This window comes from Littorina saxatilis, linkage group LG1 (genome assembly GCF_037325665.1).
Source record: "Littorina saxatilis isolate snail1 linkage group LG1, US_GU_Lsax_2.0, whole genome shotgun sequence".
In the NCBI taxonomy this organism is placed as follows: Eukaryota; Metazoa; Mollusca; class Gastropoda; order Littorinimorpha; family Littorinidae; genus Littorina; species Littorina saxatilis.
This window is the reverse complement of record NC_090245.1, coordinates 59716612-59734164: the sequence shown is the minus strand read 5'-3', so window position 1 is coordinate 59734164 and position 17553 is coordinate 59716612. Positions and strand designations below refer to the sequence as shown.

At 41.2% G+C, this 17553-nt stretch overlaps 1 protein-coding gene across 2 annotated transcripts; it reads left to right on the top strand.

Moving 5' to 3' along the window:
- The first annotated feature begins 1231 nt into the window (after positions 1-1231).
- On the top strand, positions 1232-8253 carry LOC138975702 (transmembrane protein 53-A-like). Of its 2 annotated transcripts, none has more exons than XM_070348449.1 (3): positions 1232-1355; positions 3319-4031; positions 7372-8253. In XM_070348449.1, exons 2-3 carry the CDS (start codon positions 3393-3395, stop codon positions 7714-7716), a joined length of 984 nt encoding a protein of 327 aa, XP_070204550.1. In that variant the 5' UTR covers positions 1232-1355; positions 3319-3392; the 3' UTR covers positions 7717-8253. The 2 variants fall into 2 exon arrangements, with proteins under 2 accessions (XP_070204550.1, XP_070204560.1); XM_070348459.1 differs by lacking the exon at positions 1232-1355 and adding an exon at positions 1398-1546.
- The last annotated feature ends 9300 nt before the right edge of the window (positions 8254-17553 follow it).

Genomic DNA, 17553 nt, shown 5'->3' with positions numbered 1-17553 from the left:
AACGATCCAAATTTACGTTCATCTTATTCTCCATCATTTGCTGATTCAAAAAACATATAAATATGTTATATTTGGATTAACAACAAGCTCTGAAAATTAAATATATAAAAATTATTATCAAAATTAAATTTTCCAAATCAATTTAAAAACACTTTCATCTTATTCCTTGTCGGTTCCTGATTCCAAAAACATATAGATATGATATGTTTGGATTAAAAACACGCTCAGAAAGTTAAAACGAAGAGAGGTACAGAAAAGCGTGCTATCCTTCCCAGCGCAACTACTACCCCGCTCTTCTTGTCGGCAATTTCACTGCCTATGCCGTGAGCGGTGGACTGACGATGCTACGAGTATATGGGCGGTCTTGCTGCGTTGCATTGCGTTCAGTTTCATTCTGTGAGTTCGACAGCTACTTGACTAAATGTTGTATTTTCGCCTTACGCGACTTGTTTTACCGTAAAGTAAAAAATCTCGTACGCGAAAATGGGATGCGGGCGAAGGGATAATGCCAAAATTGGCATTTCGCGCGAACGAATGTCGCGCTAGCCTCCCTCCACCCCTTCCACCACCAAGACTAACAGGGGACAAGGGAGTCAAAATTACGTACACCTGGCATGGGAAGTTAAATTGCTCGTGTTAGGGTGAAGTAATTTATTCGTTTTTTATTCGTCAGGGGACTGAGTAACATTTGTGTACGAAATGTTAACTCGGAACTCACCTGTCGTGGGGAGTAATTTTCTCGTGTAATGGGGGAGTGCTTTTTTCGTAAAGCCGGGAGTAACATTTTCGTACGAAATTTTTACTCCGGAGTAAAAATCTCGAGGGAGTAATTTTCTCGTGTTACACCGGTGCCGTGTGTGTGTGTCTGTCTTTAATGTGTGTATGAGACTTGTGTGAGTCAATGAGTGTGTACTATGTGTGTGTGTGTGTTCGTGTGTGTGTGCACGGTACTGTGTGCCGGTGTGTGTGTGACTTGGGGTGTGTAGCCTATGTGTGTGAGAGAGACTGAGAGACTGAGAGACTCGGAGAGAGAGACTGACTGAGCGGATTTGTCATCATATTCTCAATTCTGTATCATAAAGTCTGTCTGATTGATTTATCTAATTTTTTCCACACTTGTTACAACACATTCTGAAATTATCACAAACAAAATATTAGCAAAATTAATATGAGCGTAGTCACTGAAGAACTTCAAAAAAGCAAGGGAAATAATACAAACCTTCGGCGACATTCACCAGTGGAGTGTTGTCCCTTAGTTGGGCGCAAGGCACTGTCAAGGACGTCACATGACAGTTTGCAATGTAGAACAATGTACATTCTCATTATTACAGAAGTTTGTTTGACGAAATTTGAAGGTAATAATGAGCGAAAGAAGAATGATTTAGTATATTGTTAAATATTTGAGCTCAGAATATTTGGCAGTTTCAAAATTGATGACCGATGATTGTGAGTCCAACACTGGCAGCTGAGTCTGGGGAACAGGCACCAGATAGAACTAGTTGACAAATTGTTCTGTCCTGTACCGTCTGTTTCCATGTATTTTGATGTAAGTTGAATTTATCTGTTTAACCTATCTGTTCATTTGTCGATTGTCTTGAACTTTTGCGTTGTAAATTCAGAGAAGTTTGTTTTAATGCTGCGATCCTATAGCTTGCATGGCGCAACCATTTTTTTTCTTTCGAATTTAATTTATTTTACATTCTAGGGTAATTTCAAATAGTTCAAATACAAAAATGAAAAGTTTTTGCAATTAGAAGGAAAGTGTGATGTTTTTATGAATTTTGTTCGAAAATAAAAAGTGAGCTAATTTGGGAAGAAATATCAAAAATGTGGTTGTCGTCTCCATCAGCATGTCATGTGTAAAACTAAAGGAAAATCTCAATGCAAATTATTGGAAAGAGCTGTCTCGCCACATTTGTGAACAGTTTCTTAATATAGATTAGTTGAAAAGTCATGAATAGGAGTGAAATATCAGTGCTTCTTCCAATTTCTCTCCCCTAGTCTCAGGCAGGGACCTATCTAATATAGGTCTATGTCTCAGGTACCTGTGGCAGACAAAAGGGCGAGTATGACACATTTTTAGGGACATCATTTGTCTGTAGTGACATGCTCTGCCACTCTCAAGTTTCTCTTCATAAGCAGACTCGTTTGCACAAAGCGACGAAGGATCATGTTTTTAAAGTTCCCTGATTCCTTACAATTTACAGTAGGCAAAACAAATCGATCTGAAGCAATCTTTCGTCCGTAAACATTCGTGGCTCTTCGTGTGTACTCGTTGATTGGGAGGGTAGGTTGTTTTTTCCTCCCAAACAGAGCCGTTTACATCTGGGTTTTTTCTCTCTCGAGAGATGAAACATCTCTGTGAATGTGAATATCTCAGTGGTGCACTCTTTCTAAAGCGAAAAGGATTTCTTGGCAAAAGTTCACAGGATTTTCCCTTTTGGATTTCTGACTATCCGGCAACCAAGTTATCTGTGCACCAAAAGTTTTATGTCTTGACTCTCAATACTGACGGTTTATACGCAGTCTAGTAGTCGCAACAGCACACTTGCCCGTAACCAGACTAATGCGTCTTGACTAAAATTCATCCAGGATTTTTAACAAGGTTTTTCTTGCAATAAGAGTGACTTCCCTTGAGCTTACCCCATACTACTACATGTATAGCATTAGTAATGTCCGTAATTATTTCCAGGATGTTTAGATAATTTGAATGTTGGGAGCAGGAGAAATTGTAAAGGCGCTGCACTGTTGGTTGGTTTGGTGTATATAATATAAACATATTCCATATTCATCACAAAAACTTTTGAGGAGATTGTTTTTAAATATTTGCCTATATATATTAATTGCTGTCTGTGAAGGGATACTTTTTTCTCTCTCTTTCTCTGCTAAGAGATTTTAACAAATCTCGGAAGAAAGTCTCTGCTAACTTTCAATTGTTTCTTTCACAATTTCTGATGTTTTATATATATATATAGAGAGAGAGAGAGAGAGAGAGAGAGAGAGAGAGAGAGAGAGAGAGAGAGAGAGAGAGAGAGAGAGAGAGAGAGTTCAGGTTTAAATTGAACTGTTTGATTCATTGATTGGTTATTTTGTGTGTGTGTGTGTGTGTGTGTGTGTGTGTGTGTGTGTGTGTGTGTGTGTGTGTGTGTGTGTACTTATGTGGCTGTTTGTGTGTGTGTGTGTGTGTGCTCTTGTGTACTCGAGAGCATACATGCCGACTCTGTTAACAGAACTTATATGTTGTCATGCCCATGGCCATTACAAACTTTACAATTAAAAATAGCTACTTCTACAATATTTCTTTCCTTTCCTTTGCAGCCTGGACCTAGCAAAAAGCTTTGAAGACTCATATGGAAATATATCCTGCTGTGCGCTCTCAGTGACTGAAAACAATGTTTGTTTCTGCACAAAAAATACCCAGAAGTGCGTTTTCATTATTTGGCCAAATTACCTGTCATATCAAAGTTTCAAGATGCTTTTCAAAAACTCATCCTAAAGCTACAAAAAAAAAGAAAATTGAACCAGAAGAAAGTGTTGACCTTGATGATTCCAAGGATACAGTCTTTCCTGGCAATATTAGCTCTGGCAAAATAATTCCAGTGTCCAGTCATTTAGTCCTGCATAAGGCTGATGAGATTTGTTCAACTTTCGCACCAGCCAACAAACCTCTCGTCTTGCTTTTTCTGTGGCTTTATGCTAAACCTGCCCATGTTGCAAAGTATCGTGCACTTTATCATGACATTGGGCTGGATGTTCTGACAGTGCGGGGAAAGCTGTCTCACTTTCTGTGGCCACCAGAGAGTTTCAAGTTGTCCGATGAACTCTTCTCATTTGTAAAAGGCGGACGACCAGCAGATGAGAAAATTCTCATTCACGCATTTTCTCTTGGTGCATATAATTACACCATCAACATGAAAGAATCAGAGGTAAAGCCAGAAGAGAGTGGACACTTTCGGGACAGGGTCATTGGGCAGATATTTGACAGCATCGTTATCGGCACCTATGAAAGCATGTCCAAGGGCATAGCGGAGGTATGAGCAGCTTTGTCTTGTTTGTCTGGGGGTTCAATGACAGCTGGTTATGTTAGAAGGTAACATTTAGAAGGAGTTGCCTTTTTTATGCATGTTAATTTCAAGAATGTGGTTATTATAGCGTAAATGAGGGTTCCCTCTTTTCTGCAAATGTGCAGGATTCCAAGAAATGTAGAAATAAGAAACCTATAAACGTGTTCATATTGCATGAGATTTTTTCTCTCAGAATTTTCCAGAAAATTAGATCTTGATGAAAAAAAGGAGGGAGTCTTTCGGATAGGAATGTCTTAAAAATTTTGAGGTTGTTGAGTATGAGGCTAGTGATGGTGGCAGGAAGAGATTTCAGTTGGTGCAAGCTTGTATATGTGAGATATTCTCAGGGTTGGATAACAAAATGGATTGATACAGGTCACATTAGAGTCAAGTTTGTGTCAATTAGTCAGACATAAACGTTTTCTTGAAAAGAAAATGTATGAAGTTGGAACAGCAATTTTATTTTTTGTATGGGGGGGGGGGGGGGGGGGGTGCATTTACATTTGAATCTTCCTTTTAATACTTCCACACACGAAATCTGAGAAAATCAATCAGATCTTAACCCTTACACTGGTGCAATTATGTAACATGTTACATAGCCACTGGTGAATTAACAGAGAGAAAAATAAAGAACAAGTCGCGTAAGGCGAAAATACAACATTTAGTCAAGCTCAGTCGAACTCACAGAATGAAACTGAACGCATTGCATTTTTTCCGCAAGACCGTACACTCGTAGCATCGTCTGTCCACCGCTGAGGTTAGCACGCTTTTCTTTATCTCTATTCTTTTTAACTCTCTGAGTCTGAACGTGTTTTTAATCCAAACATATCATATCTATATGTTTTTGGAATCAGGAACGGACAAGGAATAAGATGAAATTGTTTTTAAATCGATTTCGGAAATTTAATTTTAATCATAATTTTTATATTTTTAATTTTCAGAGCTTGTTTTTAATACGAATATAACATATTTATATGTTTTTGGAATCAGAAAATGATGAAGAATAAGATGAACGTAATTTTGGATCGTTTTACTTTTATAAAAAAAAAATGTTTAATTACAATTTTCAGATTTTTAATGACCAAAGTCATTAATTAATTTTTAAGCCTCCAAGCTGAAATGCAATACCAAAGTCCGGCCTTCGTCGAAGATTGCTTGGCCAAAATTTCAATCAATTTTATTGAAAAACGAGGGTGTGACAGTGCCGCCTCAACTTTTACAAAATGCCGGATATGACGTCATCAAAGACATTTATCAAAAAAATGAAAAAAACGTCTGGGGATATCATACCCAGGAACTCTCATGAAAAATTTCATAAAGATCGGTCCAGTAGTTTACTCTGAATCGCTCTACACACACACACATACACACATACACCACGACCCTCGTCTCGATTCTCCCCTCTATGTTAAAACATTTAGTCAAAACTTGACTAAATGTAAAAACGGTCAAATAGGTTTTCGCATCCATGGGAGGTAATCGGAACCGACCAAACAGACTGACCCAGTAGCGCGACATATGTCGTGACAACCAGGTGACAGTATACGTAAAGTAGCGCGCCATATGTCGCGACAACCAGCCTAAGGGTTAAAATGGGGGTAAAACCTACAGAGTAAACAGGGCTAGAAAAGGTGGGGGTCTTAAAAGGGAGAGAGTCTTCTATCGAGCAGGTTGGATCGGGGGGCGGGGGGGGGAAGAAGAAGAAGGGAGGGAGTCTTCTATCAGGGGGAGGGGGTCTTCTATCAGGGGGAGGGGGTCTTAAAAGGGAGGTTTAATGGGACAGGCGAGTCGCATAAGCATTTGCTTTTCTTGTTAAAAAAGGCCCTGTTACATTTGCGTTATGCAGGGTGTCACACTTGCCTTGCGCTTATGCAATAAGCATGAGCTTATGTCAAAATCATAAGCTTTGGACCAGTTCTATTTCTCTATGTAGATTTCATAACGCGGAGCAAGTTGACCAATCAGGAGAGGCCAGGGGCCAGTTTCACAACACAGAAACACAGACGGTCGACTGCCGTCGTTGAACCAGTGAAATACAGAAATCCAACACAATCGGATCTTGAAGGAGATGCCAGTCAATTGATTGTCCGACAGAAAATGTGATTATCCGTAGAAGAATACTCACATTATGTTTGAATTCTGAAGCATATGTGGTGATCGTTTTTGAGTCACTTGAGAAAAAGTGACTCTATGTAATCGGTCAGTGTTAGTCTGTCCGGCCGGCCGGCCGGCCGGCCGTCCGGCCGGCCGTCCGTAGACACCACCTTAACGTTGGACTTTTCTCGGAAACTATCAAAGCGATCGGGCTCATATTTTGTTTAGTCGTGACCTCCAATGACCTCTACACTTTAACGATGGTTTCGTTGACCTTTGACCTTTTTCAAGGTCACAGGTCAGCGTCAAAGGAAAAATTAGACATTTTATATCTTTGACAAAGTTCATCGGATGTGATTGAAACTTTGTAGGATTATTCTTTACATCAAAGTATTTACATCTGTAGCCTTTTACGAACGTTATCAGAAAAACAAGGGAGATAACTAGCCTTTTCTGTTCGGCAACACACAACTTAACGTTGGGCTTTTCTCGGAAACTATAAAAGTGACCGGGCTCAAATTTTATGTGAACGTGACTCATTGTGTTGTGAATAGCAATTTCTTCCTGTCCATCTGATGCCTCATATAATATTCAGAACTGCGAAAGTGACTCGATCGAGCGTTTGCTCTTCTTGTTTGAAATGTATCCATTAACCCAGGAATAAAGTCAGGGTTATGTCTTGAAGATGTCACATTATGGCGTAATAGGGGTTCGACGTCACGTGAAGGAATTACAAGAAGTCTCAGTCATTGTTATTTAGAGCAGGCCGAGACTAGTTTCTTCTTTGAAATCGGCAATTTTCATGTGCGAGTGAGTAAGCAAAGTGGTAATGTTGAACCGCGTTATGAAACGTAACGCAAGTGTGACCGCAATTTCATAAGCACATCTCGTAAGGCGATGCATAAGCCGTGAAAGGTAACGCAAGTGTGACACCTACTTTACCCATCACTGTTTGTCTGTTGTGTATTTTGTTTGAAAGGTTGAAGTTCTTGTGAATGTATTGTTTTGTCTATAATTAAACGTTCAATAAACTTAACGGTAATAAACTTAAGATGTTTTATATTAAGGAAATGATAGTTGCTAACTGTAACTGTCATTTCCTTAATATAAAACATCTTAAGTTACACCATACATACGCCCGAGAACTCTCTTTTCCTTTAATAAGAATACAGATGGCATTTTACTAACGAGTGTTTTTGTGTTCTTCATGCAGACACTTCCAAACAATTCAGCATTCCGGCGTGTCGTCTTACAGACTCTTAGCGTCTACTACAACATCACCCGATCGACCACAAAAGAAACCTATGACGAGCTGGTCAGGCATTTCAGAGAGAACCCTATCGATGTACCAACACTCATGTTCTACTCTGAGAACGACCCCATGTGTGATGCTTTCGCTATGGAAACCATGCTGAGCGAATGGAAGTTGCAGCGGCCAGGATTTGACGTCGCACGTGTGTCATGGCCGGAGTCGATACATACCGCACATTTGAGGGAACACAACCAGGAGTATGTGGCAGCGTGGACAGAACTTATGACAAAACTGCAGCTGCTTTGACTAGCATTGTTCTGAAACTCGGGACAGATACATCGTTATGTGTTTGTTAAAGTTAATGGGATGTTCAAGTTTAGCTGGCATTGTTGTGAAGCTTAGGACAGATAGTGTCTATTTGTAGTTGTACAAACAACATATATAATTATGGTGGTTTTTTTTCTGCTGACCGAAAACTGAGGAGCATTTGTGAGGCCAGGCTGCATTCACAGCACCTTATTGATTCATTCCCTTATAACAGTGCCATTTTCAATTTTGTTCTTCTTATCTCAGCAAATGTGAATTGCATTGTTTGGTGCTAAATGACAAACTAGCTACTTTGCACGTAAATGATTCCTGAGCATTCTTATGCACTCTTGTCACTGGAACATCGATCGTGTTGCCTGCAAGGAGAAATTGGACAAGAAAAAAAGGGAATTTGAGCACAATTTGTACAGTTTCATAATGCAAATGTTGACTGAAATAAGTAGTTCTCCTCACGTTTTGGGTTTCGTTGTTCAACTTTGAAACGTTGTTCCTGAAATTTGAAGAATTTAAAACGCAGGTTTTTGTCTACCAGTGTGATGTAAGCCTGTACGTGTGTGTGTGTGTGTTTGAACTATTAATGCTTCCAAATAATTCACACACATAATCTATTTGGAACAATGAAAATTACGTTCAGAACTTTTGCTCATCCAAAATGATGACAAAAACGATGTCTGCATGGTGGCTTAATTGTTGTCAGACCAGCTTCGGTTTCATCTTTATCGATTGGTAATGATGGAAACTGAAGGCAATAATTGCTCCCCTCAGACCAACAAAAAAGCTGGTCTGCCAACAATTAAGCCACCCAACACCTGATATTGTTCTGCAATCAGCACCACCTGGACATGCTTCTACATAATTTTGATATCGGACAAAAGACACAGCAATCAAAATTAAGTTGTCCATCCAAAAAGAATGATGCACCATCAGGAATTCAAAAGTGTAAAGTTCACTGTATTGTTTCACATTAAAAATCGGGTTTTAGTTGCGAGCTGTCCTGAAAATAGAGCAATCCAAATAAAACACCTTCTGCAAATGCAAGTCCAGCTTACTCAAGCTACTGGTATGCACGCTCAAGTGGAACTTAATCATGTATTATATTGCTGATTAAGTATATATAGTATAACATTTAAAAAAAATAATCTTCACTTCAAAAACCAGTGGGATAAACAGACTCCTTGAGCAGCTGGTTTTCAAAAAGAATTAAAGACGAAAAAACACACACAACCAACCAAACCCTCAAATTTGCACCAAAAGTACCTTGATTAACATTCACACTACCAGTTTCATCTGCAATTCATTTACAGCGATATCTGTAATACAGTGGTACACAATCCACAGATCTGTTCAAGCTTATGCATGGACCCAGTAAACATTTTGGGTGCGCCGCGCATGCACCATACACCTGCGCCGTGCATGCGCCTCATGGAACTTTGGTGCATGCGCCTCAGTCAATACTATGATCGTCCACTAGTCGACGCGGCGCATGCGTATATGGTGCGCCTGACCATCGCGTGACCATGCCTGGAGCAGGTGACATGCATGCTAGAAGTCGATGCGGCGCATCCCAAGTAATTCGAAGTAAAACAAAATTCGAGTTACGATGACTATGCATGTACGCAATCTAACTGGACACACTGTTGACACACTGTTGAAAGACATATTGTAATATCATACATGGCATCAAGCAATAATCAATGACACAAATGGAAAACGTGTAAAGAACATGGCAAGTAATTAACACCGTTACCTACTATACAATTGATGATATATATATACCACTCACTTGCTATTCGCCTAAATGCTTGCGGTGTGCTGTGACACATGTAAGAAACCAAAAGAAAAAAGGACTTTACTTTGGCGAAAAGAGCATATGCTGCTTATTTTTGTACATAACTGCTATAACTGTATTTTTTCCGAACACTTACATGTAAAAAACATAGAGATATATCTTACCATTTCACTAAGACAGCCAAAATAACGGTCAAATTATTGACGATGAATGACGCATAATAAGGGGAGATCATGATGATGTACATGTCTATGGTTGCACAGTTGCCGCCCTTGGTTCGAAAACCCGGGGAACAGGATCAGGAATATTTAGTCGCTGGAACCTATAAGGTTATACGGTGACTTATCAGATGATAATGTTTCGAACTTATCTTTTAAAAATTAAGTAAACAAATCTATGGAATATTTTGGAGTTCCATTGTGATTGGTTAAACAGATCTATCTATCTTCTTCTTATTTTATCTACTGTGTTTACAGTCATTTGAAAACAGATCTTTTCCGACGCCCCCCACTAAATTCATTTAAAAAAAAAACAAGACCTATAGGCTCTCGAAAATTTGATTTTCATAAGCACATTCCCCCCCTCTTCGTTCACAAAAAATCCGCAGGCGCTAGCTCTTACGGTTAGGACGCCGCTCTCGTGAAACGTTTTGGGGAAATCAAGCTGCTTGCCGTCAGGGGCCAGATATTGTTTTGCCAATTTTTTTTTAGTGTACCCCTTCAATAGCATGATACTGTCTTAAAAGGATTTTGAAATCGCTTGAGCCGTTTAGCCGCCAAATTAAATTAAAGAAATAGCTATTTGGACTTTTTCACATTTTAAAGCTGTTTTTTTTCTTCTACCGTCTGCACGACCAACCCACAATCCGATGTACCTTTCGGCTCCAGGTAAAAACAAAATTAACAAACAAACAAACCAACAACAACAAAAACCAAGCAAAACAAATACACCCGCATTTCGGAACTGCGCGGCGTCGGTATGGCGCATTGACAGTGGCGATGGTGTAACCTAGAATTTAAATGCACCGGCGCGTAGTCTCCGCGGCGTATGTCCACGCAGGTGTGATCGCCCAAGCGACGGTGAATGCATGCGCGGCGCACCATAAATGTTTACTGGGGAGTAATTGGCGCCTAGTTCTGCTTGCACACATACCAACAATTAGCAGTCGGTTGGCTTCTTTAACGATTGAGATGGAATTTCTGCTGAATTACGTTTGCGGATTGACAATGCAGATTCTGGCAATGCAATTCATTGTATGCAAATGATCAGGTACCTCTTCTCCTCAGGTAATGCACAGAACATCACCTTACGAACATGAATCAGCACCTTGAAATGTTCTTCATGTTGAGAATAACTGTTTTTTAATGAAAGAAATGATTTTTATCTGCTGCATGTTTTCCTGGAGTTTTTCAGCGGAATTCTGCAGGGAGGTTTCTCAGTGGTAATTTTTACAATTGCGTTTTCCTGGGAATAGTTTGTTACACTTTTTCCGTAGAAAAAACAACAATGATCCGGTAAAGAGACATTCACTCCTTAATTTCTACCCAAGGAAATAAGTTGATCCTGTTCAGCGTGTGAATAAATTAGAAAGCGTGTGGCATTCAAATCTTGGCCAGCTAGTGCAAATATGGCAGCTGAGAGTGAATGAACACTGTTTTACACGAACTAAACATGGAGTGGACTTTATTGTGCACGCCTTGAAAAATGTGATAGTGTTGCTGAAAAGGAAACATATTGGAGTACCATTGTTGTGAGTCAATTGAGTTCCCAGCAGTATAATTGCACTTCCAGCTACAAAATCTTGCAGAAAGGATAAGATAACCAATGAAATGATTTGTCGCTGTATAATCTTGGTAAATTTGGACACGTCTGCATGGTCTCCAAAAAGGAGCAAGTGAACGATTCCACGGAACAAATAAGCACAGCATTCTTTATTTCACTTTTACCGTGGAGTTTTTCTGCAGCCTTTTTTAGTCCGTGGAAGAGCTGAAAACGCTACAGAAAAACTCAGGTATTCCTCAGGAAAAAAAGTTTTCCTAAGGCTTTTGAGAAAAAACTAATTTTGTCATCATCCGCTAAGGATATTGACAGGCCTGATGAACATTTGCTGAATACACTTAGTGTTGTATCTAAAATTATATAGAAAAGAGTGCCCAGCTCTCTGCATATAAGCTTAATGCAAATGTTCAACAATTAAAGTGACAACCAACTGCAAATAAGTCAGACAATTGATAACTTGGAGCAATAAAAGCAAATGCTGCTGTAAACAAAGAATGGACACAAGACAACTTTCTCATGGTTTTTTTTCTTCACAAAAGCTGCTTTGACAAAAACTGAAAAAAGGATCTAAATTCCTGATCAAAACTCACTGAATTATGACCAATTAAAAGTAAAAGAAAATAAATCTTGCATTCAACAAATAATGGTCAAATAGAGTAGAACATAAAATTGTGTTCAAACTATGTACAATTAATTTGTAGTCAGCCTGCATGCAACATATAACATTAGCTGCTTTCTCTTCATAATACTATTGTACAGTGCATACATTTTTCACAAATGCCCTGCAGGGGAGACAAACATCAATATGCATGTCTGTTTGTACACATCTTAGTTAATGTTATCTTGTGAACATAACACATGTGCAGACACATAATTCTGTTCCATACATTCTCTCACTATACATGTTCTTAATTAATATTCAATCAAATTCCTTTCACGGAATTCAAACTTTACATGCCGACAAGTAATACATGTCTGTAAACAAAAATTCATAACTGGACTGTTTACTCAAGTCATACCAGAAGGCACACATAATAATCAGGGCACAAACCTCCAGAAGCTACAATAATGAAATACATATGATTCACTGGACAAGAAGCTGAGCATGTTAAACCGGAACAGCATCACCATCTTGTTTTACAAGAAATAAACAACATGAAGTAATATCCATTTCATGACAAATACATAAGCTAGCAAATGACTTAGTTTAAGCTTGAGGTAACAATTTAATATTTTAAAACAGAAATGTGCCCATGTACTGTATTTATTAGCATGCTAAAATGTGAGTAACCATAATGAACCTATGAAATTACCGGATAGAAACTTTTTGCACAGTTTGATATACAATTTGGAAGCTACAGAAGTAACCCTTATTTAGATCATCGAAATACGTACATGTATCTAGATCGCAAGTGTAGCTTATTCATGTTTATACTTTTATTTTTACCAATCCTGGAATTTGTCATGTACATTCATGAATAAATTTCACTAATGCTTTCTACTGCACTATCACTATCTAAATCTTGCACTAATCACAGTCAATAATTATAAATGACCCCCCGCGGGTTAGGGGGAAGAATTTACCCGATGCTCCCTGTAATATACGCGTTGTTGGTCATCGACAGATTCACATACGTATATCAAAGACAAGACCGTTCGGTTTCATGTCTGCCGTTTATTCCGTATCAGGATACAACTGCCGCCTTGCCGCACTACATCAATCTCTCTGACGTCATCCAAGCGTCTTTATAGGCTAAACTATCAAATCGTCTTATTAGACTAATCTAGTACAAAGTCAGGGATACGACATCCCTCCCCTTCTGGAAAATAAGCTCCCTTCTGCTTATTAAAATTATATTACATTTATTTCTGACTTTTAATTTCAGGTTAAAATAGTATGCTGTGGTAACCCTATAAATTTACTTTACTTTAAAATTACCCCATGTACACTTTTCTCCTCTTTTTCCTGGAACATTTTTCTTCTCTTTAAACTGACAGCGACATACCATATGCATAGAACATGAAGCATGCCTAAAACCTTAAGACATGTGAACTTCAGCATGCACAACCACAACATTCAATGAACAAAGATAAAGGAAATAATCTCAACATACATGATTCTAAATAATTGTAAATTTTGTTTAGACTATCTGCCTTGCACTAAAACACGTGCTAAATCATGACTGTTTGTTGTAGACTGTTTTGGTTGTCCTTATAGAGGTTGAAAACATAATGTATCTTGTCTTTTTAAAATGTTCATTCATGAACCACAGTAGTAGCATACCTTGCCAGGATTGAGAGCCTTTGAAATGTTTCTTCTATAACACTGTTGAAAGTTAGAAGAGAAAAAAAATATATATATATAAGAGAAACAAAATCTTTCCTTCTAGGATACAAGTACCACACTCTGAACATAGCAAACGAATGACTGGATCTTGAATGCACAAACTAAAATTTGAACACATCACGAATTGAGAAAAAAATAATAACTCTTGGAGACGACTGCGATACCCTTAAGCACTGGGCATGGCACACTTGTGACTTTGAAAACTTGCCAGACACGGGCACCAAGCTTTCACGAATGAACATTACTTCACTTTAAATTCACCACATAATCTTCTAACTTCTTGGGCGCAGCCCTGATCCTGGTGGGTCTTGTTGGAATTTTGTCCGGAGGTTTTTCTTCTTCGCCCAGAGTTTTGTCCGGAGGTTTTTCTTCTTCACCCAGAGTTTTGTCCGAAGGTTTTTCTTCTTCACCCAGAGTTTTGTCATCGTCGCATTCCTGGTATTTCTTTACGAACGAAGAATTGCGGCTGTACACAGCGCCGCTTGGGGTTTGGACGGTGACCTTGCTCCCTGCTTTGTCGATGACCTCACATGGCTCTGGATGGAACGGCGTGTCAAATTTCCCCGTAGCCTCCTGGCGCAACAACACAGTGTCGCCCAGATTGACGTCGCTTGCTTTGGCGTTCCTCTTGTCATCTGCATACATCTTTGAGAGCCCTTTCTTTTCGGCGTCTCGATCCCGAACATCCTGGTCGCAGTCAGAGAAGAGTTTCAGCTGCGGCAGCTTTGTGCGAATTTGCCGATTGGAGAGAAGCTCCGCTGGGCTGCGTCCCGTTGACGGATGTGGAGTTGCTCGATACGCAGCAATGTACTTCAGGACTTCATCTTGCCAGTGTTTCTTCTCTGCTTGAGCAATCTTCATCCTCTTCACCAGCGACTGATTTTGGGGTTCGACTTCTCCGTTTGCCTGCGGCCATCTTGGTGTTACTCTGATATATGTGCTCAGCACCAATGTCTCTCATATACTCTGAAAACGTCTCTGATATGAATTGTGGGCCATTGTCAGAGTGGATGGTGAGGGGTAAGCCATGTCTTGCGAAGATGATTTTCAGCGCGTCCACGGTCTTTTCCGATGTCGTGGACTTCATGATCGCGACTTCGTAGTATCGACTGTAGTAATCGATCACGACCAATACAGAATGCCTCGAAGGTAGTGGTCCTAAGAAATCAATCGCGATGTCCTCCCAAGGCCCCGACAGTAACTTGCTGCTTCTCACCGGCTCTGGTGGATTGGGTCGGCTGACCAGTTGACATCCGTGACATGATTTGCAGTATTTCTCGGCTGCTTTCTCCATTCCGGGCCACCACACCTTCGTACGTAGATTCTGTTTGGTCCCAACGATACCCAAGTGACCCTCATGAGCTAAGGCTAGGATTCTCGGCCTCAACTTCTTTGGGACGATGATGCGGGATCCCCTCAGCACAAGGTTCCCTGCAGTGCACAGCTCAGGACTAACTGCGACATACAGCTTGTCACAGTTTTCCCAGCGTCCAGTCTCTAAACACTGTCTCACCGCCTGCAGTTCGTCGTCTTCACTCGCTGCCTGGTCGATCTCCTCGGCTGTCACAGCGTTCGGTGTGGCGCTTGAGGCGATGAAGTGAACGTGGGCCTCCGCTTCCTCGGCGAGGACGGAGGACAACGTTGTGGAAGACTGCAGGAGCCTGGAGAGGGAGTCTGCGATGTTCTCCTTCCCCGGGATGTAGATGACATTGTATGTGTAGGCCTGCAGACAGAGGACCCACCGTTCAATGCGAGCGCTTGGCTTCGAACGGGGTCCGTAGATGATCTGCAGAGGTTTATGATCTGTGAGGAGGTCGAAGGACAGCCCGTAGATGTAAGGGTGAAACTTCTCACATGCCCAGACGATGGCAAGCGCCTCCTTCTCCGTCTGGGAGTACCTCCTCTCGACGTCGGTCAGACATCGACTGGCATAGCTGATGACTCGGGGACCACCGGTCTGCTTTTGCACCAGAATGCCGGCAACCCCGAATGGCGATGCGTCTGTGATGACCTGTGTCTTCGCCTTTGGGTCGTAGTACCCGAGAGTGTGTGCACTGGCCAGAGCGTCCTTCAACGATTCGAAGGCTGCTTGCTGTTCTGGGCCAAACACAAACGGCTGGTTCTTCCGCGTCAACTTCCGTAGCGGCTCGGTCAGAGTCGCAAAGTTGGGAATGAAACGTGCACAGAAGTTTACGAGACCTAAGAAGCTTCTGACCTCGCTCACGGTTTCCGGTTCTCGTGCGTTTCTCACCGCCTCGACCTTGGCGATGGCAGGGTTGATGCCCTTTGACGTCAGTTGAAGTCCCATGAAATCTATCTCAGATTTTCTCAGTTTGCACTTATCAACGTTCAACGTCAGACTTGCATCTTGTAACCGTTGTAGCACTTGACGAAGTCTCTCGTCGTGTTGTTTCGCGTCGGGCGCGTGTATGATGATGTCGTCAGAGAGGTTCGCGACACCCGGAATGCCTTGTACCACCCGCTGAATTTCGTGTTGGTAGATTTCAGAGGCAGCGTTGATACCCATCACCAAGCCTTTGTACCGGTACAGACCGCAGTGCGTCACAAACGTGGTAATGTCTCTGGAATCAGGGTGTAACTCACCCTGGTGGTACCCCAATTTTAAGTCCAACTTTGAAAACTCTGCTCTCAGCCATGTCCTGTAGAAGCTCATCGACGGTGGGGATTGGATGACGCTCGCGCATGACAGCTTCATTTACGCGACGCATGTCTACCGTCAGGCGAATGTCATTGTTCGGTTTAGGCACGATCACAATCGGGCTCACCCATGGTCTGGGTTTCTCGACAGCCTCGATGATGTCCTTGTCGACCAATTCACGAATTTTCGCTTCTACCTTCTCTCTGAGACCAAACGGTGTTCGTCGCACCGGCTGAGCGACGGGTTTGACGTTCGGGTCCACTTCCAACTTTACTTGGCGGTCTCTTAGCTTTCCAAACCCTTTGAAGAGTGGTCCGAATTCCTTGACGATTTCTTCTTTGAATTCATCCCTTTCAATGGTTACAGCTGACACGCTTTGTACGTCCAGTCCGATTTTCAGAGTTGTTGCTGTGTCCCTACTTAGCAACGCTTCACCTTTCTCTCTGATGACGATGAATTCTGCTGTAGTCTGGTTTGCACCTGCCTGTATCTCAGCTGTGAAACTGCCGATAGTATGGAGAGGTGATTTTGATGTGTACGTAAACAGTTTTTTCTCACACTTTCTTGTGGTACACTTGATCTTCTTCTCCTTCATCTTCGTCCACAGTTTCTCGTCAATGATGTTGGTATCACTACCAGAGTCGATCATGACGTCAGTTTGTACACCGCTAATTGTCACGCTTATCAGATTGTTCTTCAGCGCACTTGACGTCATGAACACGTATTTCTGTTCATCACCGTCTGTGTCACTTTCGCTGGTGTCAGTTTCCGCCTCCAACTGTCGCACTCTTGGCTTGTTGCGGAATCTTGTCTTTCGCTTATTGTGAGGTCTGCTGTCTCTCTTTCCATCGCCACCCTCTTTCTTTTTGGATCTACATTTTGTGGCGTAGTGGTCAGCACCGTTACAGTTGTGACAAGTTTTCCCTCTTGCTGGGCACTGGGGACTTTTCCCATAGTGGTCATGTGATCCGCAGCGATAACATTCACCTTTCTGTTGAGCTCTGTGTGTACTTCCACGATCTTGCACAGCATGCACCTGTGATGCTTCTTGCTTCATTTGCGCAATCTGCTGTGATACCGTCTCTTGCAAAGCAGCCTCAGTGAGAATTTGACCGATTGTCAAAGTTTCTCCCTTCTCCAACAACTTTCTCCTGAGTTTGTCAGACGTGCAATGTTCAATAACTTGGTCTCTGATCTGAATGTCATTGTCGGTAAATTCTACAGTAGCCTCTCTGAGTCTAA